At 43.5% G+C, this 26,409-nt stretch overlaps 1 protein-coding gene across 2 annotated transcripts in view; it reads left to right on the top strand.

The window, feature by feature from the left end:
- SLC35F2 (solute carrier family 35 member F2) overlaps nucleotides 1–26,409 on the top strand; it is a 176,838-nt gene that overhangs the window by 139,629 nt on the left and 10,800 nt on the right. For both annotated transcript variants that reach the window (XM_045836550.1, XM_045836558.1), the window contains exons 2-3: nucleotides 22,845–23,020; nucleotides 24,971–25,098. In XM_045836550.1, the coding sequence (XP_045692506.1) occupies nucleotides 22,876–23,020; nucleotides 24,971–25,098 (273 nt within the window). In that variant the 5' untranslated portion in view covers nucleotides 22,845–22,875. The remainder of the gene's footprint in view (nucleotides 1–22,844; nucleotides 23,021–24,970; nucleotides 25,099–26,409) is intronic.

The raw sequence follows: 26,409 nt of genomic DNA, 5'->3' as shown, positions 1-26,409 counted from the left end.
AAAATTTAAGTGTTGTTATTAACTTGTGGATTTAAACATATTGGAGGTGTGTCAGTCCATTGCAGTTGCTCTTGCAGATGCCCAGAGTGTCTTTCTGTCCTGACCCACGGCACTTCAGGGTGACAGGCACCCCAGGCCTACTTTGTACTGTTCTCGCCTAGTCTGAAGTCTCTCTCTAAGGAGCCCTAGTTCTTTTTAGTGCCAAGTATTATTGAGTTGCCGTGTTCTAGGCACAGAGTGTTCATGATTGTTGGTTGGTCATTGTTTCAGGGTTTTGCAATGAACAAAGATAGGAAATCCATACTTACAAAAATATAAAATGTCTTCTGAGTTCATTCGTTCAATAAAATTCAGAACTATAGGGTTTTTTAACTTAACCTCTTTAATCTTATACCTTTTTCCTGTACCAAAAATTAATATATAAATATAATTTCTTGCTTTATTCCACAACCTGAAAGTACTAGGAATACCTCCTCCAAACAATTTAAGATATTTTACAATTCTTACACCTATGTTCTAGTAGGAATGTATTATCAAATTAGTGTGTTTTAAAGTCACCTGGAATAATTCCTCTTTATTTCATTTTACAGACTGACTTAAAATATCCTTAACTTTACTTTAAAATTTGTGGGGTTTTTTAAAATTTTAGATGTGGCTTTTTAAAAAATTAATTTTTATTTTATAATTATGTAAAATATTTACATGGTTCCAAAGACAAATCTATAAAACAAGATATATTTAGATATATATGTCTTTTCCTTTGCTTTCTTTCCTGACCTATAGGTCACTTTAAAAAGTTTTTATTTTATCTTTGCATTTAAAAATATTAAAGGTAGGTAAATGGTAGCATCTCTTACCCATTTTCCCTCCATATTTGCTTCTTTTTTGAAGCATATCCTGGCAGTCACTTTACAGTAGCGTATAGAAATATTTGTCTTGCTTTTTATAGCTGCACAGTACTCCTTTTTGTTCATTCAACCAGTTCCCTAGTGGTAAGCATTTAGTTTTTTCTTTAGTTTTTTACTATTATAAATCATGAAGCAATGAATAGCCTGCATGTATACCTTTTGTATTTTTGCCAAAGTATCTGAGGAATAGATTCCTAGGAGTAAAATTTAGAAATTGCACCCCTCTCCATCACCCCCGTAAGGATTGCATCATTTCACATTCTTACCAGCAATGGTCAGCAGTACTGCTAAGCTTTCTGAAGTGTCAAAGACAGCTCCCAAGCAGCCAGTGGATTTCTGTCACAGTTCCATGGGTTCCTAGAGTTCAGAGACCTCAGAATTGGAAGTCCAGCTTTGGAGCTGTGGTCCCAGGCATGGCCCAGGGACTGGCAGCACAGGCCTCACCTGAGCTTGTCTGAAATGCAGAAACTCAGGTTCCTCTCAACCTACTGAATCAGAATATGCAATCTAATAAGATCCTCAGGTGATTCTTGCCATGTTAAGGTTTAGAAGCACTGGTATAGAGCTGTGTAGCCACCAGCCACGTGTGGCTATTTAAATGAAAATGAATTACAGTGAAATAAAGGGAAACATTTAGTTCCTCATTCACACTGCTAGCCACATTTCAAATGCTCAGGAGCCGCTTCTCAAATGTTTCTGTCACAGCAGTAACTTCTAGTGCGAGATGCTGGCTGTGGCTATGCTGTCCAATAAGGTCATAGCCTGTAGCCACCTGTGGCTCTTTTACTTTAAATTGCTATTACATACATTTGAAAATCACATTATCTCTATTTCAAGTGCTTGCTACATAACTAGAAGCTACTGTATTGGATGGTATAGATATAAAACATTTCCGCCATCACAGGAAGTTCTGTTGGACAGCACTGGTCAAGATGTTTCCAAAGGCTCAGTGAAGGAGAGGAAGGAAGGAAATAAATTTCATTGAGTGCCTAAAGTGGTAGACACTTTTACAAAGGCTACATCAATTAGTCCTTAAACCCGTACAAGTGGTATTGTCACAGGTGGGCACAGGTAACCAGGTTCTTAGTGATCGGGACAAAGAATTGAACCGAACACCCAGAGTTTATAGCAGAGAACATGGGAACGGCCAGCTCCAAGCAGAGATGAACCTCGTGGGCCGGAGGGACTCTATTCTTATAGGGCGGATCCTTCCTGGCTAGTTTTGGTGGGCTTTACTGCGCAGGTACAAGTAGTTGTATTACTTTAAAGCTACTGTGCATGTGGTCTCCCATGATCCTCCCTGATTGGCCACCAGGGAAGAGGGTCCCACAATGCCACCAAATTGACCCCCGTTTCTCCTGGGATCCCCCTGTACTAGGTTCCTTTCCCTAAACCAGAGAATTATAGCTCTCCATGTTAGAGATCTGTGAAAAGGAAAGGAATTATTCAAGTTATACAGACTAAAAGTAATGACTTAATGTCTTCGTCAAAATCCCAAAGTCCCTTGAAACACCCACAAACACACACAGTCCTTCCTTCCCCCCTTTGCCCAGTCTGGGGTGCCATATCTCAGGGAAAGAAATGGAAGTCCATGGCTCAGGCAGCTCCCAGTTCTTTCTAGTAATCTGTCCTCAGCTGGTAGGCCTCCCTCGGTTCCCAGCACTATCAGCTGTGTTGCCAGGTTCTCCAGCTAAAGCCTCATGGTAGTTCTCTGCTAAAGCCGACTGGTGATTCTTTGCTAAAGCCGTGTGGTGATTCTTCTCACGTCTGCTGGGGGCAGGAGAGAATGTGGTCCCCCTGTGCCAAAAGTGTGTGGTTCTCTTTACATGGCTGCAGGCACGTGCTCGTCTCTCCACTGCCACAGCCACATGGCTCCCCCTCTTCAATGGATGCGGGAGTCTTCACTCAGCCAAAACCAAATGGTTCTCTTTCCAATGGCTGCCAAGTCGGGGTTTAAATATCCTTCCAGCTTTACTGGGCTGCCATCCATGAGTCTGCGCAGGGGTGGCCCCATAGTGTGGAGCCAGCCATCTCCAAGCTCTCATGCAGGTGCTGTAACTAGGGGGAGTTGCCTCCCAGTTACATCTTGGGGGGAAGGTCCTTCTATCCCCCTGGCTCAGAGCATGGCCACAGCTATTTAACATATCTATGCAACCAGTTAAAGGTTACAGATGTGTTAAATGACCACACCAGAGGTTAGCTGCAAAGGTAGTTGCTATGCAAAACAGCTCTGAATGGCCCTGTTCCTTGTGTCCGTTCCCCCAAATCACACCTGTGGTGGAGGGTGAGGACATCCTATATACCCTTCTAATATTTCCTGGACACCTTGAGTTCTGAACCCCATTACAAATCTTTCTTTTGGGGATCCTCTGGCTGCACCCTCCTACAGTATTACACCCATTTAAAAAAGCAAACAAAGTTTTTGAGAGGCTTATTCAACTCACAGCACTAGTGAGAGGTGGAGTTACTCTAAATCAAAGTCTAACTACTTTCCACTGTGTTCAGAAGGAATACTCCTTTCCCAAAGGCTATATCTGGGGCACAATCTCTACAGCCTTTTACAAAACTAAACAAAAAAATTATGCAGACCACTGTTTGCACTTGCCTGCTCCTGCTACTTATCTCTTGTGTTTCAAATTTGATTTAGATCCCTGTTTTATCAAACTCCTGAGCTCGTCTTCGTTCTGCTGTGAATGCCTTGAGTTCACTTCTGTGGGAGTCCTATCAGGGTCTCCTTCCTTGCATCTTAATGTTATGGCATCTCAATAATTTATTGCAGCCTTTATTCATTAATTAATGCACTTTTACTGAGCACCTACTGTGGATAAGATATAACTCAGTGGGGAAAAAAACCATAAAACCTCCTTTCCTTACTTGTCTTCCTTTTAAGGTAATAATACTAACACAATAGTACATTTTCTGTTCTTTGAAATTTGACTTTCTTGTCCACTTTGAGTGGATGTCCTAGTACATTAGAGTATGAGTTCTTCAAAATGGCTAGTTAGCTATTTACACTAATTAGAATTAGGTGATACACTGATGGCTAAATTTTTGAACCAGAGAAATGTAGATATGGAAAGAATATAATGGTCAACCAGGCTGCTACTCACTTTATGAAGAAAAACTATTTATTTGTTTTCTAGCTTGCTTCTAATATGATTTAAAATGTTCTAGTAATAGACACTAGGTAATCTATGTGCTAAATATGAGGATTTGCTCTAAATGAATATTTCTTTTCAGAGTTGTAATAGGATTTTTATGGAAGTGCTGAAGTTATTACTCTATACCAGGTATTTACAGGTGGCAGATGTAATGAATTTTAAAATCCCCCCTAAGAAGCTATGTTCTGTAGAAGTCTTTTAGCTCTACTGCTGAATCCTACCTTTAGCTGACAATGTGCAATCTAGCAGCACAGGTTTATTGACACATGATGTAAAGAAAAATGTGTGATTTGCATTCAAACAATGTATTTTGTCAGTCATTTGGAACACTTTCTTTCTTCAAATAAAAGGGTAAGAATAATTCAGCAGTTTGCCATCCTTCTTGCATATTAGATTCATCTAAGAGACTTTTTAAAAATAGGCTGATATTTGGACCCCACTCCCTGAGAATCTGATTCAGTTGGTTTGGTCTAGTCTGGATGTCATTTTTTTTTTCTTTTTAAGCTCTCAATGATTATTTAGTGTACACCCAGTTAGAGGACTGCTGGTCTAACTTGATGTTGCAAGGGAAGAAGAACTAAAGAAATGAGTCAGTTCCATCATTGTGTCTCATATATTTTATGTAAAACTAGTGTTTGCGTTAGGCAAAACTCTTTATTATAGCCTTTCTTTCATTTTGGAATCTTTCTGGGAATTGTTCACATTGCTGGTCTGTGATCAAGGATCTTTAGGTTTCCTGAAAGGAAGCCGTGGGGAAATAAAATGCCTTAAAATACTTCTTTTTTCAATCCTTCAATTCATACAATATATGCAAATAGTAAAGTAGTCAGAAGTGACCTTACTCAGTTTATCTCCTACCTGTTTTCCTAAATCTGCCCCAAATGATCCACAACTCTTGTTCTACTTTCTCCTGGCCTGGCTCCCACAGCATGAAGCCACCTTGGGAAACGTGTCTTAGAGTTGAACCATATCCTGCCTTTGAAGTGCACTATAATGGTGGTTCTGTTTGAAAAACAAAACAAAACAAAACAAAACACACACACACACACAAAACGGTGACAGGATATATCCCATGGCTAGATGCACATTGTTCCTGGCAGCTTCCTTTAGAGAGGAACAGGGTTTGTTACAGTGTAAAGAACTACTGGGTTCAGTTCACAATTTACATGAACTAGGACCTTGTGGTAAAGTGCAAATGCTTACATATGAGACCATAAGTAACAAAAATTGTTTTGAGGCCGTTGCTGTCTCTACAAGTCTGTTTTCCTCTTCTTTCTCCTTTTGTTCAGCCTCCACCCCTCTCAGCCCCTTCTGCCTCCCTCCCTCTCTCTCCCTCTTGCTCTTCCATTATAGATGAGGTCATTATGATTTGGAGCCAAGAGAAGTACATTCCTGTAACTTTAAATCTCCATACTCAATTTGTGACTCTCTTTCTCTCTCTCTCATTTTTTAGAAGACGGTTATACTTTACAGTTGGAAGACAGCTTGCTTAATTGTGCTGTGTTAGAATGCACGTATGAGCTGACCTGGAGGAATTTTGTCAATTTGTGAACAGGACTCAGTGCTTCCACACTTCTTATTCTCACTTATTTCAACTTTATAATTGCTTCCAAGTCCATTATGGGATGTGAAAAATGTTCTGAATTCGATTAGGTTATTGGCTACTTGATTAGCTTTACAGCAACCTGGAGTTTAGACAGCCAGCTCACCCCCTGATGCACGGGAAAGCAGTGGTAATGGTGGGAGAGAAGTTAGGCTAGAATTCTCTCTTGATAGAGAGGTGGGTTGCAAGGATTCTTTGAAGAAGGGGTTTCATAATATAGGTTCTGTCATAAAATCATAATGGAGGAGTGAAGGAAGGTAGAGAGGGGTGTTTGGAGGAAAGAGAGTGAGGAGAGAGAGACACAGAAGGTAAGATGATATCAACTCCGAGGGATGGCCTCAATTATTACCCCAAGACCATGTGCTGTAGTGGGACAGTAGATGTTTCATGGCACCAACTCTGCTTCTGTACGATCTTCGGCAAAGCACTTCCCTCTTCTGGGCCACAGTTCCTTCACCTAAAAAAGTGGGCATTAGCACCAAAGTTTTGCAATTCTGAGTCTTTCTTCCAGATACAACCTTTCTTTAAGCTAATTTGAGCTCTCTGAGCTAGTCTTTTGATAGCAAAGAGTGCTGACTTCCTCTGCCTTTGACTAATTGTGTAACTATGGGCGAATTACGAACCCACTCTGAGCCCCGTTCCTGATTGTGACAGGAATGTAGTAAGACTGCTTTCCTCGGGGTTGTTGTGAGGATCGTGCTAGAAATGTGTGCTATGATGGTGCCACTTGATCATGAAATACAGAAAAATTGGAACCAGGTACTTGGCCAGGTACCCTTCACCACAAGTTTCCCAAGGGAAGTAGGTGGCTAGGGACAATGACACTTGGGCCTCTAAAATATACTTTTTCATTCTCTGGCTTTGGCTCTGTAGATTCCTAGTCTACAGGGACACATGGTGAATTTTTGCCTAGGATAGGGCAGCCTAAAATCCAGAATCCATGCCTTCTTCAGGAAGAAGTGAGCACAGAGGCAGAGGTAGTAAACTGGATCCGGGTTGCCCCAGCAGCCTGTGATGGGTGTAGAGTGTCTTTACACAACTACTGCCTCTGTGGGAGCGAGTTGTTAACCCTTTGCTCACCTGGGCACAAATTTCCTTCCCTAGCCTAATGTCTACGTCCCGCCAGTTTGTGATATTGTTCCTCCCCCTTGAAGGGTGGAGGTTTTCAGCTCCTTTCTTTTGAGAGTAAATTAAATGAAGTAATATAACCTTTAAAAAGCTGTCTAGTAAAACGAGTAAAATTGAAGATGCTTATGCCCTAAGACCAACAATTCCACTCTTAGATATATCTTCAAAGCAAATGATTCCTTTAAACTTCACATGGTATGAACAGAAAGTCACAACATTTGTAGGTGCTCTGGAGTCCCCTGCCTCCAGCAGATGGGTGCCTGCTCGGGTCCCCAGCAGGCCATCTTGAGTGCCCAGGAGACTGCTTCTTAGCACATCAGCAACCCATCTGTATCAGTTTGTTAAAAACCAGAAAAACTCTTAGATATGTACATCAGGAGACATAAACCAGCATGTTTGTAGAAGCATTATTTATAAAAACAAAAAATAAAAAATAATTGGAATACAACCTAAATATCCACAAGGAATGGACAAAGTGTGATGTATCATGTTGTAGAAAGGAACGAAGTGGAACTGAAGTGTCAGCATAGAAGAATCTCTCAAACAATGTTGATCAAAACAACCAGTTGCAAAAGTACACATATATTATGATGCTGTTTGTATAAAATTTAAAAACAAAGAAAGCAAGAGATAGAGATACTCATATAAATATTAAATTGTATGGAAACTCATGGAATGATAAATGCCAAGTTCTAGACAGTAGTTACCTCAGGAGGGTAAAAGATTTGGCCAAACACAAGGGGGATATATTGATGTTGCCAGTATTTTATCTCTTTTTTAAAATTATATTTTACTGATCGTGCTATTATAGTTGTCCTGATTTTTCTCCCTTTGCCCTCCCCCCAACACCCAGCACACTCCCTCAGGCGATCCCCATACTATCGTTCATGTCCATGGGTCTTGGTTATAAGTTCTCTGGCCTCTCTGTTTCCTATACTGTACTTTACATCCCCGTGGCTATTCTGTAACTACCCATTTGTACTTTTAATCCCCTCACCTCTTCACCCATTCTCCCCCTGCCCCCTCCCATCTGTCTGGTAACACACTTCTGGTAACTAACTTCTCTTGCTGCTTTTAAGATTCTCTCTTTATCTTTAGCCTTTGGCATTTTAATTATGATGTGTCTTGGAGTGGGCCTCTTTGCATCCATCTTATTTGGGACTCTCTGTGCTTCCTGGATTTGCATGTCTATTTCTGTTGGCAAATTAGTTTTCTTTCATTATTTTTTCAAGTATATTTCCAATTTCTTGCTTTCTCTTCTCCTTCTGGTGCCCCTCTGATGCAAATGTTATAAGGCTTGAAGTTGTCCTATAGGCTGCTTACACTGTCCTCATTTTGGGAGGCCTTTTTCTTGTTGTTCCAGTTGGTTGTTTTTTTGCTTTCTTATATTCCAAATCATTGATTTGATTCTGGGCTTCATCCATTCTATTGTTGTTTGCCTGTAAATTGTTCTTTATTTCAATTAGTGTATCCTTGTTTCTAACTGGATCTTTTTTATGCTGTTGAAGTCCTCACTAAGTTCCTTGGGCATCCTTATAACCAGTGTTTTGCACTCTACATCTGATAGATTGCTTACGTCCCTTTGTTTAGTTCTTTTTCTGGAGTTTGGGTGTGTTCTTTCATTTGGGCCATGTTTCTTTGTCTCCTCATTTTGGCAGCCTCCCTGTGTTTGTTTCTATATATTAGGAAGAGCTGCTGTGACTCAGTGTCCTGGTAGCATGACCTAATGTAGTAGGTTTCCTGTAGAACCAGTGGCACAGCCTCCTCTGTCACCCAAGCTGGGTACTCAAGGTGTGCCCTTTGTGAAGGCTGAGCAAACCCTCCTCTTGTAGTTGAGTCTTGGTTGCTGTTGGCAGATCAATGGAGGGGATTTACCCAGGCCAGTCGGCTGCAAGGTTTGGCTGTGACCACTGACCACCAACTTCCACCCTCCATGGAGGATCAGCTGTGCAGGGGCAGGGTCGTGGTGCTCTGCCATACTCTATAGCTATCCACTGGGTGCACTGTTCCTGGGTTTTCCCTGGTGGTGTGGGCCAAGGTCAGCCCCCATGTGTGTTTTGCCCGGGGCCACCCTCTCTGAGCTCTAAAGCAATCTGAGATGGCTGTTGCTCGTGTTGGCCTTGGAGATTTCCAGGCAAAGTCAAGCTCTGAATCTAGGCTTGCTGCTGCCAGTGCAGGGCCTGGGGCTCACTGAGGCCAGCTGTTGCTTGTTTGAGAAGACTTAGGAAGTTTCAAAGCATGATCTGAGATGAGCCATTCATATGGAAAAGCATCTTGGGCCTGAAAATTGGGTGGGGCAGAGTCACTGGGGATCTCCAAGGCAGGTCAAATAGTGTTATCCAGGTTGATGGAGTCTCAGATATCGCACCATCTTGCTGGCTCTGTGGAGGGAGGGTTTAGAAAAGGGACAATGACCTTTGCTCACCTCCATATCTGACACTTCAGTTTCTGCCTGTGTGCCACTGGTGCCTTTCAAGCTGCTACCCTGGCACTGGAGTTCAGAGGGAGTGAGTCTGAGTAAATAGGTCAGTCCGTGTGTGGGCTCTTTAAGATAAACTGCTTGGGGCTCCAGATTTTCTTCCACAGACTCAATCCTTGCTGGTTTTTGCAGACAGAAATTATGGGGACTTATCTTCCTGGCACTGGGTGCCTGGGCTGGGGTATTGGTATGGGGCTGGGACTCCTTGCTTCTGCGATATGCTTCCTGAATTTTTATTCACTACACATGGGTGAGGGACCAGCCCCATTCTGTGTCTGTGCCCCTCCTACCAGTCTGGATGGATGTGGTTTCTTTAATTCTGTAGTTGTCAGACTTCTATTCAACTTGATTTCTGATGGTTCTGAGTGATATTTGTTCTATGTTTTAATTGTAATTTTGATGTGGTTGTGTGAAGAGATGAGCCATGTCTGCCTATGCTGCCATCTTGACCAGAGGTCAATAATATTTTATTTCTTAAGCTGCCTGGTTGTGTTGCCATCCTTTAAGGCCAGGCAGGTTCATGGTATTTGTGCAGATGGAAAAATATTCATGGAGCCATTGGGATGTCTGGCCTGCCTTTATTTATGGGTGGGCAAGCCATGCACTCTGTAAGCTGTGTGTCTGTCTGCATGTCTCATGTCATGGCCCCTGCTCCCCAGTGTGACACCCAACATGGCACCTGTCCCCTTGCATGTCTTTCATCATCATCACCCCCAGCAGGGAGTCCGTACTTGTGTAAGTACTAGAGGAGAACAAAGCCAGAAAACTGCCAGAACATTACATGACACAACATAATTCTGCACATGCGAGCCCACCTCATGTTACGGGAACAGTTTATCGCACCCAGTCTCAAGGCTATGAGGACACTAGCTATCAGGCCCCTCCAAGGCTATGGGAACACTGCTTCCCTTAGTTACCCAGACACCTGTGTGAGGAAGCCAGCCTGCCTCCACTTACCCTACAATCTACCCCTTTTGGGTTCCTCACCTTACAATCTACTTGAGGAAATCATCTGCAAAGGTCCCTTGGTGAGGAGGGCAGAGCCCTGCACCCATAACCCATAACAGTAGTATAGGCTACACTCACTACAGTGACAAGCAAGCAAAACAAGTGCTGCCGCAGCAGCAGTACAAGCTCCAACAGCATGCAGCCAAAAACAGGTAACCAGGCCGCCCCTAGGTACAACAGACAGTCCAATTCCGGTACCAGTAAGGCCACTCACATGGGCCACCCACCCAGAGGGTCCCAGTGGAAACAGCAGCCCACGCACCATTCTGTGCCTCCCAGCAATGTCCAGGAATATGGGTCTGACACAGACCTGTCAGAGTCCAGCCCATGGGCTTGTCCTTTGGAGTCCTCAATGCAAAAGGGCGCTGGTCCAGCCAGCTCCACAGCCTTGGCTGTCAGCCACCCAGAGCCATCCCATACAGAGTAGCTGCTTAATGGCTAGGGTTGGTCATACCACTGCTTGGCCCCAGTGTAGATGTCAGTCCAGGCAGCATTCCACAAGGGATGTTTGCTGTTCCACTGGTTCTGAAGCCAAGTCAAATTTGAGACAGAAGTAGGAGAGATGCACCATGGGAGGCCGGCCAATGTGCTCAGGGAAAGTTCAGTGTAGACCCAGCATGCTGAATGGTCAGCCACTAAGGCACAGGTATGAACCCAGTCCACTAAGGTGTTACCTTTCATTCTAAGGGTGAAAAGACAGAGCAGTTATAGGCACCAGTAAAGGCAAGTCATAATCCTCTGGCAATATACAAGCCAGCTTCTGGTCAGCTGATAAGACAGTGGCTGGCCGAGGGGTCTTTTCTTGGGCATGAACACCAGACCTTTTGCACCTCAACTGGGGGCTTAGCATCTACTTGCAATAACAGGGGAGAACTCATAATGGGCCATAGGGATATCACAAAGGTGCCACAAAAAAGCATTTTGTGGTCTGCTGGCCCTGGATATGTCACCTTTAAGACTGGGGGCCAGGTCCCAATCACCCAGGGCACTATTTGTAAGTTTCTCTCTACTCCTTGGCCCCAGGGGCAACAAAAGCCACCCAACACATGTGAGGGGCTTTGATTTTCCAAGGCCATGTCCAAGTGGCTGTTTGCCCTCACTCCAGGCCCTCCGGAGCAGGCAGGAGAATATTCCCCTGTTTTCCCATGCCTGGTTTCAGGAAGGCATCCTTAGTGTGTACCTGTGGCTGAACAGCAGCACCAGTCCGGTGGAGCAGTGCTTCCACCAAAGCTGTGCCCCGCTCCGACTCCTCTCACTTAGAGTCTGGGGCACAGTCCATTAGCGCTTTGTCCAACCCCTCAAAGTAGGGGTGGCAGCTTGCTTGCAGGCCCTGCTTTAAAAGACCATTGTACCATTCAGTCATTCCAGCAGCTTGGGGGTGATAGGCCACATGGAACTTCTAGTCAGTCTGCATGTCTTGGGCCCACTGTTGTACCAAGGCCCCAGTAAAATGCGTCCCCCGATCACTTTCAACGATCAGGGTTCACCCGTAACAGCGCATAACAGCTCCAGTGCAGCAATCACTGCTTTCTAATCTGGGTGTCATGTGGGATAAGCAGCTAAAAGTCCTGTGACCATGTCCACACCTGTAATAGCATGCTTACACCCCTCTGAACTAGGTAGGAGTCCAATTACAACCACCTGCCACTGGGTCAGTGGTACCTGTCCCCGCACTACCACCACACCTTGGCTGGAGTATCAGCCTCGTCATTCCCAGGGGAAGCAAGAGGTGCATGTTCAGTAACATGTTTTACAATGATTTGTTTCTGGTGGCCTAACTCTCATGAGTCTTTCCACAAAGCCTATCCCACAATGGTCTATGCATAACCATCCATTTATTTGTATGCCAGGTAGAGATCCTGGCATACGTTAGCTTACATACGTTAGCCCCCAGTATACTGCCCAACTATCTGTGCAAATAGTCAGGGGTGGGCCTTTCTTGACCACCATCGTCAGAGTTTTGCTCACTGGCTGCTCTGTCCCATGCTAGTGTCAGACCAGATCATCTCCATCTCTGGTTGAATTGCTACAGCAGTCCACACAGCAGTCCACACAGCAGGCTGACCCCTGCTGGACCCATCAGTGTACCATGCATTTGAGGGAATAGGTGCCTCCCCTTCCCAGAAGAGGCTAGTTTCTGCTTCCTCTATAGAGACAGGAGCAGTAGATTTCTCATCTACAGAAATAATTGGACTAACACTTCCTGTAGCTCAGCCCACAAAGGGCTAGTCGACAAGAGTATACTCCTTTGTTGCAGATAAGCCCCCCACTTAGCCAGTGTGGGCGTCCGAGCTGTCCCACTGTGAGGCTTGGCCATCCAGTCCTGGACCCACCCTGCAATGGGATACATGGTCTGAACTGTAATGAGGGCAGTTCCTGTTATGGCCTCAGTGGCCAACAGGGCAGAATATACAGTAGCCAACTGCTTTTCAATCAAGGAGTACTGTACCTCTTCTCCTCCCTTCCATAGCTGAGACCAGAAACCCAAGGGTTGACAAAGCCATTCCGATCACTGCAACAAACCCCACCCAAAGCATTCGTGTGTCACATGCACATCTAGCTCATGGGGGTCTAGCAGGATATTTCCTTCCTCTTCTTGGGAGGCTGGCACAGCCAAATGGCCCTTTAGATGCACAGGACAGGCCTTTTTTGGTCACACCCCTGGGGTTTGGACAGATAATTTAGGCCTGCAGTGGATGGACGTGGGTGTGCGGGCACCAGGAGCTGCATTTGCGGAGCACTGGAGCACAGCACCCGGGTGGGCGCCGGTTGCTGGTGCCACCACTGCATCCCCTTGGGTCACTGGGTCACAGTTTCTGTGACTCTGGTGACAACCATCGCTGTGGCTCCAGGTGCTGCTGTCATCTTCCGGGACCTCTCTGACAGGCCCTGAGCTCACCTGCCGCCACCACCACTGCAGCTCTTGGGCCGGCTCCCTATCAGTGAGCTTTCTGGGTGCCAGCACCTGCTTCCCTATCTCGTGCCACCTCCAGCCTGCTCTCACAGCTCCCACAGCTCCCACGGCCGCCCCTCCTCCTGGAACACTGCTACAAAGCTCGGCCTGAACACTTGGCCTTGACCCACAGGCTCAGCAGCCCACGCTGCTCACCTATAGGCGTCCCTGCCTCTTCTATCAGCATGCTGGGAACAGAGCTTTCCAGGTGCTGGCGCTGTTGCCAGAACACCCAGCCCTAGCCCGCCCTCTGGCCGGTCACTCGGTAACTGTGTTCCACATCTGTGTGGGTCAGGGGAGGGAAGGGATGGATGCCCAGACCCAAACTTCCCCCAGGAGGCATAGGTTGCTGCCCTCAGGGAACTAAGTTCCTTTTCCCTCCAGCCTTTTCCCCTGAATCAGTCACTATGAGTGGGGAGAGGGGCTGCAGCATCTCAGCTGTTCAGAGGCTTTTTATTTACCAGGGTGCAGACTCAAGCCTTCAAGTCTTTTTTTCTCTGCCTCTGTGCTGAACTTTGCAGAGGCACAGAGGCGAAAAGTGCAGCCTCCTCCTCTTATTCCACCTTCAGGGCTTCTGCTCCCTCTTGGGGCTCTTGGAACTTCACTGTATCTCAAAGTCTAGTCTCCGACTCAGCTTGCAAAGCTGAAAGAAACACTGAGCCCACAGCCCCCACAGCCACAGAAGCACTGGGCTTTTCTAGGGTCTTCCCCACCACCCACAGGGCTCTCTCCACTGTGTCCATGCACCGCTGACATAGGGAAAGTCATGGGGTGGGAGGCCAAGCTGCCAGGAGCCTGGCCACCAAATACTACCTGCCGGTGATCAGCCACTCCAAGCCCCCCCTCCTGGGGTGCCAACTCCATACCGTTCTGCAACCAATCCTGATGGCTATGCTGATTGTGTTGCCACCCTTCAAGGCCAGGCAGGTCCACAGATTTGTGTACCTGCACGGAAAAATTTTCACGGAGCTGTTGGGATGTCTGGCATGCCTTTATTCATGGATGGGCAAGTCATGCATGCTGCAAGCTGCGTGTCTCCCTGCGTGCCTCATGTCGTGGCCCCTGCTCCCCAGCGTGGCACCCATCATGGCACCTATCCCCTTGTGTGTCTCTCATAATCATCACCCCCAGCAGGGAGCCCATACCTGTGTAAGTACTAGAGGGGAACAAAGCCAGAAAACTGCCAGAACATTACATGACACAACATAATTCTGCACATGCGAGCCCACTTCATGTTATGGGAATAGTTTATGGCACCCAGTCTCAAGGCTATGAGAACACTAGTTATCAGGCCCCTCCAAGGCTATGGTTACACTGCTCCCCTTAGCTACCTGTACACCTGTGTGAGGAAGCCAGACTGCCTCTACTTACCCTGCACAGGTAGGTATTCGAATACATGTTGGTTATGTATTATACTTGATTATATTTTAAATATCCTATAAGAAGTTTAAAAAATTTAAAATGCAAGCTGTGAGAGAGTAGTCCAAGATGAGGCTGGAGTGCTAGGCAGGGGTCAGATGGTAGGTTGCCTTATAGGCCATTTTAAAGTTTGGCTTTTCTCTAAGGGCAAAGGGGAACTACTGAAAGGTATTAGACAGGGAAGTGATCCCATTAGAGGCAGTGACTCAGAGCACTGACTCTTGCTAAGTGTAGTTCTTGGGTTTGTGGAGAGGGAGAGTGGAGCCAGCACGGCTGTGGGGTTTGCTGCCGTCCAAACTGAAGAGCACCTCCTCCTTAAGACACCATTGTCTCTTGCTTCCAGAGTGTTCTTCCTGCCTTGTTCTCTCTTTGCCTCTCTGGCCAGGCCCGTTCGTCTCCACCTATAATTCTTCCTCCTCCTCCAGCCCCTTAAGTGTTGCTCTTTTGAAGGGTGTTTTGTTTTTTAAAACTCTCTTTTCTTTTCATTTTTTATGTGTACATTATAGTGATCTCATTTACATCCCAACCTCAGTTACCACCTTTGTGCTTATGATCCCCAAGTCTGTTTCTTCAGCTCAGTCGTTTTTCTCAGCCCCAAACTGCCTACTGGACGTTTCTTCTTGACTGTCTCACAATTTAGCAAAATCCAGCATGTTCCAAATGGAGTTATTCTCCCTTCCAAGTGTGCCTTGTCCTCCTGTTTTGGGGATCTTGATGAGCCATACTGCTATCTATCCAGTTGCCTGATCCAGAAAACTGGGTATTATTCTATACCCCTCTGTCTACGCCATCTGTCTTGTGTATGTTGTTTTAATGTTAGGAGTTGGATGAGGCTTTGGGGCCGTGTGCCATGACACAATGGCACTTCTAGAAATGCTCAATTCCCACCTCGCTAATCACTGTACTGTTTAGAAGATTTTGATGACTTCACCACCCTGCTTGACCTGGCTTCTGTTCTGAGTGATCCGTCCTCATCTGCTGCTATTTTTCTCCTACACTCTGTGCCACAGCTACGCCAGCCCACCTGAAGTCCCTGGGTGTACCATACCGTCTTAGCCCTGTGCCTTGTTATATGCTATTCCTCCTGCTTGGAGTGCTTCCCTCACTGTGCCTATCTTGTGAACTCTTGAAGTTTTTGTTTTTATTTTGAACTAGTCTGTTTTCACACTTGTCTGGCTGTGCCTTAATTGCTCCTTTGCATGCCTACTTATTTCCAGTCATATCTGAACCTCCAAGGAACAGAGAGAGCCTGCTCCATTTTGTATCTGCATAGCCTCCCACAAAGTAGATGTCCTGCAAGTGTATTGAGCGTTGTCTCACCCAGCAAACTTCCCCTTTCTTTTTCTGCCCTTGTGCAAGGATTGTTTGAGGTCAGTTGCATGTTACAGAAACAACTACTCCAGAGAAAAGAATACTTTGTAAGCTTTTAGAGTAGATATTCTCTGCCTTCTGTTGTTTTGGTGTTTTTTACTTTGTGTAGAAGAGCTCTGAAAGGACATGATTATAGAGAGAACATTTTAAATAAAAATTGCAACATTCTCAATTCCTGTCCCTAAACCTTCCAGGAACTGTCTGTCAGTCTTCATCACCTCTTAAATTGTTTTGTCAGTCTTTAAGGTTTTACTCTTACTGCTTCTGCTCATCTCCCAAACATCTGTAAATTTCCTTGATACTTTAACAAGATAATATTATTCTCCACACTGTTGCCACATTCCTGTTCTTCTTTTCATCATTTAAAAAGAGCTGTTTATGTTTGGCGCTCATCTTTTCTCACCCAGCCAACTGCCAACTAAAATCTGACTTTAGGATTTACCACCAACAAAAAGCTTTCCTTTAAAGATCTCTAGCAACTTCCAGCTTGCCAGGCCAGCTGTGTCTCTTTAGCTATAATGTCACCTCTTCTCTCTGCAGTTTTGGACATTACGGAATTGATTTCTTCCTTCTTAAAATGTTTTTCCGCTCTTAGCTTCAGTGTCATGGCACTCTCATAATCTGTCTTTCTCTGACTGTGGTGGTACTCCATTGGAAAAGTGGGGAAGAGTATAATATTTGGGGTACCGTATATTTGGGTCTATATAGTAATTACTTTATCCATTTATATTCATTCAACAAATATTTACTGAGTGACAACAAAATACCAGGCACTGGATATGTAGTGGAGAGCAAAACAGATATGGTCTAACTTTCTGAAGTCCAGAGTTTCAACCTTGTATTTGTTATCTATTTGCTCTGTAACAAATTACCACAAACTTAACACACATTTATTATTTCACAGGTTTTATGGATCAGGCATCTGGGCATGACTTAGCTCCGCCCTCTGCTTTGGGGTCTCAAACAGGCTGCAGTCAGGCTGCATCCAGGGCAGGGTCTCACCTGAAGCCTGGACTGGGGAGGGATCTGCTTCCAAGTGCATTTTGGTTTGGCAGGATGCATTTCCTGGTGGATTGTGGCACTGAGGGCCTCAGCTTCTTCTTCTTTTTTTTTTTTAATATATTTTATTGATTATGCTATTACAGTTGTCCCATTACCCCCTTCACTCCCCTCCACCCTGTACCCCCTCTCCCACCCACATTCCCCCCCTTTAGTTCATGTCCATGTGTCATACTTGTGAGTTCTTTAGCTTCTACATTTCCCGTACTATTCTTGCCCTCCCCCTATTTTCAACCTACATTCTATGCTACTTATTCTCTGTACCTTTTCCCCCTATCTCCTCCTCCCACCCCCCTGCTGCTAGCCCTCCATGTGCCCTCCATTTCTGTGGCTCTGTTCCTGTTCTAGTTGTTTACTTAGTTTCTTTTGGTTTTGCTTTAGGTGTGGTTGTTAATAATTGTGAGTTTGCTGTCCTTTTACTATACATGTCTTTTCTTTGTCTTTTCTTAGATAAGTCCCTTTAGCATTTCATAAAATAAGGGCTTGGTGATGATGAACTCCTTTAACTTGACTTTATCTGTAAAGCACTTTATCTTCCCTTCCATTCTAAATGAGAGCTTTGCTGGATAGAGCAATCTGGGATGTAGGTCCTTGTCTTTCATGACTTGGAATATTTCTTTCCAGCCCCTTCTTGCCTGTAAGGTCTCTTTGGAGAAATCAGCTGACAGTCTGATGGGAACTCCTTTGTAGGTTACTGTCCCCTTATCTCTTGCTGCTTCTAGGATTCTCTCCTTCATTTTTACCTTGGCTAATGTAATTATGATGTGCCTTGGTGTGTTCCTCCTTGGGTCCAGCTTCTTTGGGGCTCTCTGAGCTTCTTGGATTTCTTGGAAGACTGTTCCCTTTGCCAGATTGGGGAAGTTCTCCTTTATTATTTGTTCAAATAACTTTTCCACTTGTTGATCCTCCCCTTCTGGTACCCCTATAATTCGGATGTTGGAACGTTTAAAGGTGTCCTGGATGCACTTAAGCTTTTCCTCGATTTTTTGAATTCTTATTTCATCATGCTTTCCTGCTTGGTTGATTCTATCTTCCTTCTGGTCCACTGTATTGTTTTGAGACTCAGATTCCTTCCTTTCACTATTGGCTCTCCTCCGCGTATCTTCCTGCATCTCTTTTATGGTAACCTGCATCCTTTCATCTAAATTGTGCCCAAAATCAACCAATTCCGTGAGCTTTCTGATCATCAGTGTTTTGAACTGTGCATCTGATAGATTGGCTTTTTCTTGGTCGTTCAAAAGGATGAGTCCTGGGGGACTGATCTGTTCTGCTGGAAACATGTCTTGTCTTTCCCTGTCTCTCCTATTTATTTATTTATTTATTTATTTATTTATTTATTTATTTATTTATTTATTTATTTTCCGGTCTGGTCGCTCTTGTTATGGTGGGGGGCGGAGCCTTAGTTGTTCACTGGGACTGGGCACCCCAGTCGCTAGATTGTGACGTTATATGTGGGGGCGGGGGCAGGGGCGGGATTGGGGATGGGAGGGAACAATGGCCGCAGTTCGGTTCTCCTGGGCTCAGACACTTCCCTGGGATCCTGGGCTGTGAGCTCTGCCCTGGTCCACAATCGCTGCCTCACTGGTTCCCCCAGCCGCAGCTTGCATACTCAGGGATCACCACTGTGTTCTTGCTCCCCGGATGGCTGTCGCGCGGATTTTGCGCCAAATTTCTCCCGACCTCCACGCGCCGCCGACCTGCGCCAGCCCCGTGCCCTCCCGGCTCGTCGTCCCCTACCAGTCTGGATGTACGGGTCTACTTCAACTTCTTGGCTGTCTGACTTCCATTCAGATAAATCCTCTGACAGTTCTGAGTGATGATATTATATTTGTAAATTATTGTTGTTCTATTCTTGGTTGTGCGAGGAGGTACGGTGCGTCCACCTATTCCTCCATCTTGCCGGAAGTCTCGGGCCTCAGCTTCTTGCCAGTTGTTGCTACCCTCAGTTCCTTGCCATGTGGGCCTCTCTATATGGCAGCTTGTCTCATCAGAGCCAGCAAGGAAGAGAATCGATAGAGTTGCCTAGCAAGATGAAAGTTATAACCTTATGCAGTGTATTTGTGGAAGTGACACTCCATTACTTTTATTGTATTCTAATGGTTAGAAGCAAGTCACAGATCCTACCCACACTCTGGAGGAGGAGATTACAAGGGGCAGTAATACCCGCAAGCAGAGATTCCCTGGGGGCCATCTCATTCTGTCTGTCCCAATCCTGTTATTGTTCTTCCTCTCAACATTTCAGCTACCTCAGTTTCTTCTGCTCTCAAATTGCACTCACTACTCTCCCCTTGCCCCAAAGCTGTTCTCATCCTGCATTCCCTGTCCTGGTCAGTCCATCCAGTCATCCAGTCTAGAAACCCAGATATCATTTTCAACACCTCCCCCAGAGATTTTTGGTGCACTAGGCTCTGTAGAGTCTTTTAAATCATTCTCTACTTTCCACTTATGCTGATATGGCTTTATTCAGATCTCACTTTGGCCTGCGTCATTATACTGGCTTTCTTATTGGCTTCCCTGCCTAATTTCCCATCTCACTGATTCTTCTTTTCCTAAACACCAGAGCTGCTTTCATAAATCCCTCTGTTCAGAAACCTCCATGGGCCCCACCAGTCTATGGCACGAAGGCCAAGCTTCTCGGTGTGCCGTTCAAACCTTTTGACCAAGTAGCCTCAACTTACTTTTCCACGCATCTCGCCTGCTGGCACTCTCTGCTGTGGCCCTTGTGCCCCAGGCACACTGAACCCCTTGGTGTTTCCTGAGCCCACTCTTGCATGTTTGTGCCTCTCTGCATTTGGTCCTAGTTACTTCTTTCTGAATTCCTTTTCCCTACTTCTTCCTCTAGAAATCCTTTATATACTTTCAAACCTGCCTGGAATGTCACTGCTTCCACAAAACCTTTCCCAGTTTGCTCTGCCAGCTAGTGCCTCATGCACAATCAATCGGTAGCACCTGTGTGCTTTTCTAGCCCTTTGGTTGCTTGGCTGTTGCAAGACTGCAGTTTTGTAGTTCATTCTTAAGGTGCCTCCCATTCTTAAAATGGTAAAGGAGAGGGTCTGGGTTTTATTCTTTTTTTCCCCTTTTTTAAAGTATTTTTTATTGATTATGCTATTACAGTTTTTCCAATTTCCCCCTTTATCCCTGCTCTACCCTGACCCCTGGCCCTCCAGCATTCCCTTCCCCCTTAGTTCATGTCTATGGGTTGTACATATAAGTTCTTTGAGTCCTCTGTTTCCTATACCATTTTTTATCTCTCACCGTCTATTTTATGCCTACTAATTATGCTTCCTCTTCCCTGTACCTTTTACCCCCTATCTTTCCCTTCTCCCTTCCCACTGAACTCCCTCTGTGTGAGGTCCATTTCTCTGATTCTGTTCCTGTTCTGGTTGTTTGCTTAGTTTTTGTTTTCATTGTTTTTCTTTCAGGTTCATTTGTTGATAGTTATGAGTTTGTTGTCATTTTATTGTTCATATTTTTTATCTTCGTTTTTCTTAGATAAGTCCCTTTAACGTTTCATATAGTAAGGGCTTGGTGATGGTGAACTCCTTTAACTTGACCTTATCTGGGAAGCAGTGTATCTGCCCTTCTGTTCTAAATGATAGCTTTGCTGGATAGAGCTATCTTGGATGTAGGTCCTTGCCTTTCATGACTCTCAATGCTCCTTTCCAGCCCCTTCTTGCCTGCAAGGTTTTTTTGTTGTTGTTGTTGTTTTTTTTTTTTTGAGAAAATCAGCTGATAGCTTTATGGGAACACCTTTGTAGGTAACTCTTTCCTTTAATCTTGCTTCTGTTAGGATTCTCTCTTTGTCTTTTATCTTGGGTAACTTAATGATGATGTGCCTTGGTGTGTTCCTCTTTGGGTCCAACTTCTGTAGGACTCTCTGAGTTTCCTGGACTTCCCGAAAGTCTATTTCCTTTGCCAGATTGGGGAAGTTTTCCTTCATTATTTGTTCAAATAAGTTCTCAATTTCTTGCTATTGTTCTCCTTCTGGCACCCCTATAATTCCAATATTGGAATGTTTCAGGGTGTTCCGGAGATTCCTCAGCCTCTCTTCATTTTTTTGTATTCTTGTTTATTCGTTCTGATCCAGCTGAATGTTTATTTCTTCCTTTTGTTCCAAATCGTTGCCTTGAATCCTGGTTTCCTTCTTGTCACTGTTGGTTCCCTGAATATTTTGCTTTATTTCATTTTGGGTATCTTTCATTTATTCTTTCATTTTTCAACCAAGCTCAATCAGTTCTGTGAGCATTTTGATTACCAGGGCTTTAAATTCTCCATCAGATAGTTTGGCAATGTCCTCATCCTGTCACTTAGTTCTGAGGTTTTGCTCTGCTCTTTCATTTGGGCCACATTTCTTTGTCTTGGTGCAGCTGATAGGTTGTAAGGGGGTGGGGCCTTAGGTATTCACCCAGGCAGGGCAACCCTCTTTGCAGTGCTGTCTGTGTGGGAGGGGCCAGAGAGGGAGCAATGCAGCTACCCGCTCATTTTTAGTGCACTTTCCAACAGACTCTTGAGTCAGATTGGAAGCATCTCCCTCCACGGCAACCCCAGCTGTAGCCCACAGTCAGCTCTGAGTCTCAGTTTCCCCCTTAAGTGAGTCCCTCTAGCCCAGTTCTGCCAAACTCAGCAGTCAGCTCTGCTCCTCTGCATCCTTGCTGCCTCGGGATCCACCTTACCAGTCTGGTTGATTTTTTCTTTAATTCCTTGGTTGTCAGAGTTCCATGCAGTTTGATTTTCTGGTGCTTCTGGTTGTTCATTGATTTTAGATTCGTTGTTATCCTCCTTTTGCTTGTGAGAGGAAGCAAAGTGTTTCTACCTACACCTCCATCTGGGCCGGAACTCTGGGTTTTATTCTTTTATAGATTCAAGGTGCCAGCCTCTAGAGCAGTGATTCACAGTCTTAGCTGCATGTTGGAATCACCTGAGGAGCTTTCACCATCACTGATGCCTGCCCGGGATCCACCCCAAAATGTGAGGACATAATTGGTCTCAGGTCATCAGGCACAGCCTGATACTGGCATTTTTAAAAGAGCTGTGATTCTAACATGCAGGTAACGTTGAAAACCATTACTTCTAGTTGAAGAAATCAAGACTGGGAGAATGAAAGAATGAGAATATGCTAAACATTTAATGAGTAGGAAGACTTTAAAATGAGTTAAAGCTGAGTTTTTAAAAAATATACACATAAAACATCCACACACTCACATCAAATAGTGTATGACATAGCTAAGTAATCAAAATGATTTCTAAATGGATGGTTAATAAAATGGGAGAATATGTATGTTTATGGTACTGATGGGGAAATTAGAAATATAAAAGAATAAAAATGTAGTCTCTCAAAACCCAACAGTTTAGCCTTGGCTGGTGTGGCTCAGTGGATTGAGTGCTGGTCTGCGAATTAAAGGGTTGCTGGTTTGATTCCCAGTCAGGGCACATGCCTGGGTTGTGGGCCAGGTCCCAAGCATGGATATGTGAGAGGCAACCACACACTGATGTTTCTCTCCCTCTCTTTCTCACTCTCTTCCCCTCTCTCTAAACATAAATAAAATCCTTTTTAAAAACCGACAGTTTAATTTTTGTGCATATAAAGTAAGCAATACAATGAAATAACTAACCACCTAAAATAATTAACATTTTCTTTTTTTGCTGATCACTAAAGTATGTGTTGTGTGTTGTGTGTGTTATGCATGTTATGTATTTGTGTCCAAGGTACATAACTTACTTGCAAGTTATTCAGATTTCCTTCTTTATTTTCTAGGAATATTTTGAAAACAATTGCCCTGGGTCAGATGCTGTCCTTGTGTATATGTGGAACAGCCATTACAAGCCAGTATTTGGCAGAAAAATACAAAGTGAATGCCCCCATGCTTCAGAGCTTTATCAACTATTGCTTGCTGTTATTAACTTATACCGTGATGCTGGTATTTCAATCAGGTATGCCAAATGTGGGAATTAACCTTTTCATCAAATTATCTTCATTAAAAAGTGGCTTTTAGACATTTAAAAATAAAACATTAGGCAAAACTAAGAATAGGAAAAATAATTGCTGTTTTTATAAAAGTCATTAGAAAAATATGATGCCTGCTCTGTGAAAGTAGTGACTAGAGATTCATGCATATTCTCTGAAACTGTGGATTAAAATAAGTAGCACCAAACTGGAATAGAAGTTGTCAAAAAATTTAAATGCTCTTACAAGGTAGGTTTTATTTTATTGCCTCTTGTTGATAAGATTAAGAGACAATATTTAAAACACTTAAAGTTAAAAACCTCACTTTCCAAAATCTGTATTTCCAGCTAAGTGGAGACATTGCTAAATGGAGCATCAATTGCACATAGATCAAGGCTATGTTATGAGAGAAACAAAGACAAGGAATTGGCAAGGAGTTAGCATCTATATCACTGGCTGGTTAAGTTGTGTTAGAATTATTATAGAGTTATCATTTCTCATTAGCTATACAAAAATAGAAAAAAACTAGGTTCTGAGAGAAACATTTTGCTCCAGGCATCATTTTAATTGCTTAACTTTTTTAGATTTGGTATTAACTCATTGAAGCCTCTCAACAAGTCAAGTGAATATTATTATTATTCCCATTTTACAGATGAACAAACTGAGGCATGCAGTACTCAGATAACTTACTGTGAGTCATACAAGTAGTAACTGGTGGAGCCAGGATTCCAACCTGGGGAGCCAGCCTCAGAGCCCACGCTCTTACCACCATTCTGCATTAGGGGCTGCTAGTCATGATAATAACAATTCTTCCCACAAGAGAAGAGCTAAATTAGATTGAATTTAGGAATGTGAAGATGATGGGTAACCCAAATCAATTGGGAGGGTACAATCCTTCCATTTTTATCATATCTAAGGCACAAAATAAAAGCCTTAATGTAGTATTTGCTAACCATGTTTTAATATGAACCTTAAAGCATTGACAATATTCCTATGTGTCACGATAAAAAAAATTTTTTTGAAAGAAAATAGAAATCAGTTGTAGGAGTGGGGAAACCCTCCAAAGGGGAATATATCAACTATTTCCAGCTTTAGGAACTAGAAATAGAACTGATACATGATGAATAGCCCTGGACTTCGCTCTCCTCTATGAGCATTGGCTTTAGCAAGTCAGCATGACTTGAACACAGCAATACGGTCTCCTGAAGGGAGGGCTCTTAGGTGCCTTTCATACCATCTCGTGTTGAGGAAGACTAACTCTGTATTTTCAGGACTTTCTTATTAATTGAGTTTTAACGATAATTATCTGGTTATGATTCTCATTACCTTTATTTCCTTGTAGGTTATTTTACAATAAGCCTTCTCATATATGTGCCAACTCCCTATTTCCAGTGACGCTAGATTCTCCAAAGAAGTGAATCACAGTTAACTTGCATAAATAGAATTTGGAGAATACAAGGTGTTTCTTCAACGGTGCCACTAAGTCTTTCTTCCAAACTTATCACTGACAATTTTCTCATGAGAACATATCTCTTCCAAAGAGTTTCCTGTGAAGAAGCCCATCGGTGGAGGTTAAATAGCCAAAGACTTCATTAGAAAACATGTCATTTCCCAGGATAATCTGTAGCTTGTCAAGAATGGCAACATCCAAACCCATATCTGGATATTGTATTTCTATCACAATGAGAAAGGAATTTAACCACTTTTCTCCTTATTTTCTCTCTGATGCTATCACTGAACACGTGGTCTGTGATGACACCTTAGCTGGGGCCTCGTACTGGAAGAATCTGACTGACTCTGAAGAACTGTTGTAGGAATTTGGGTTATGAATAATGGAAATTGGGGGGGACACACCCAAAATACACAGCAAACATTAAATCAGCATGCATGGCCTCATTTCCAAGTAACGTGTACTAATCTAGATTTCTTTCAACCAGGCAGTGATAACCTTTTATACATCTTAAAAAGGAAATGGTGGAAGTACATTCTGCTGGGACTAGCAGACGTGGAAGCTAATTACTTGATCATCAGAGCATACCAGTACACCACCCTAACCAGTGTCCAGGTGAGAGGGAGTCTTCCAACCAGTGTGGTTTTTATAGCTTTAAGAGAAGAATCTGAACTCATGTGTGTTAACCTAATTTTATTGAAAACCTGTTCACTTGAAAAACCTACACACAGGTGGATGCTGCCTATTTTCCAGTAACGCATATGTGCTAATGAGTAAGGTTTTCTGGAATTAGTGAAAATTACAAGTTAATGAGTTCCCAAACCGAAAATCCTATAGCAGATTAAAACAGTTTCTACCAAAATAAGCATAAACATTTCGTTGGCAGTTGATGTTGTGAGTTCTGTTTATATGTTGCTCACACGTGGCGTATAGAATGAGTGTATCTTGGTACTACAGAAAAATTGGAGGTCTGTGAATAAAGTGCACATTCAAGACAAAGGAGCAACGGGAGGAAACCTACCAGACATCTTGGGAAGAGATGGTAGCCAAAGGCAAAACTTACATCCTCATTTATTAGTTTATTCTCACTGGATTGAAAGAAAAATATTTCTGTATAGCAGTTCCTTTTAACTTGGTGGAGTTGAGGAAGACTGATTTGGTTGTCTTAATGTTTGGAAACTATGGGACGTATTGTGGCTCTGACTAACCATTACCAACAACACAATGTCTTATAAATAGTTACAAGTGAGATAGACTCCATTGCCAGGTTTAGACTTCACCATTTAATGAATTTATACCTTAAATTCTGTTAAAATTTGTTAATTTTAGTGAGAGAGTGGAAGGGAGAGAGAGATAGATAAACATTGATTTGTTGTTCCACTTCACATTCATTGGCTGATTCTTTTATGTGCCCTGACTAGGGACCAAACATGCAACCTCGGCCTATTGGGATGATGCTCTAACCAACTGAGCTACCTGGCCAGGGTTGAATTTATAATTTTTTATACAATGATTTTCTCACTGTGTAAAACAGAGACGTTCACATTTAATCTCCAGATTTTAAGAATGTGGAAAAATTAAAGGGAGATTAGACTAACTTCACTTGGAAAATATAAAGATTTTTCCAATGTGATTATACATTAAATGCTATTAATACCAGAATACATTTTATTAAATTATTTATTTTCTGTAACATTGTGCTAAGCACTGTCCACAGCAAACCTCTTGGTTTTTGACTGGTGTGGGTTTAAAAGCCCAGATAGGAAATATTTGTTAAGACAGACATTATAGGAGGTACATGAAAAAACCCAGAATTTCATAAAAATTAAAATGAGGAGTTACCCGAAGGATGAAGTTCATCACAAATGATATTAACTATACTTTAAACAGTGAGCAGTGAGGGTATAAGTATGTAGAAAATAGCAT

The sequence above is a fragment of the Phyllostomus hastatus genome, unplaced genomic scaffold, assembly GCF_019186645.2.
Source record: "Phyllostomus hastatus isolate PE091 unplaced genomic scaffold, TTU_PhHast_1.1 phas_contig_113, whole genome shotgun sequence".
In the NCBI taxonomy this organism is placed as follows: Eukaryota; Metazoa; Chordata; class Mammalia; order Chiroptera; family Phyllostomidae; genus Phyllostomus; species Phyllostomus hastatus.
The sequence above is the reverse complement of the archived record's forward strand: the minus strand, read 5'-3'. Positions and strand labels throughout refer to the sequence as shown.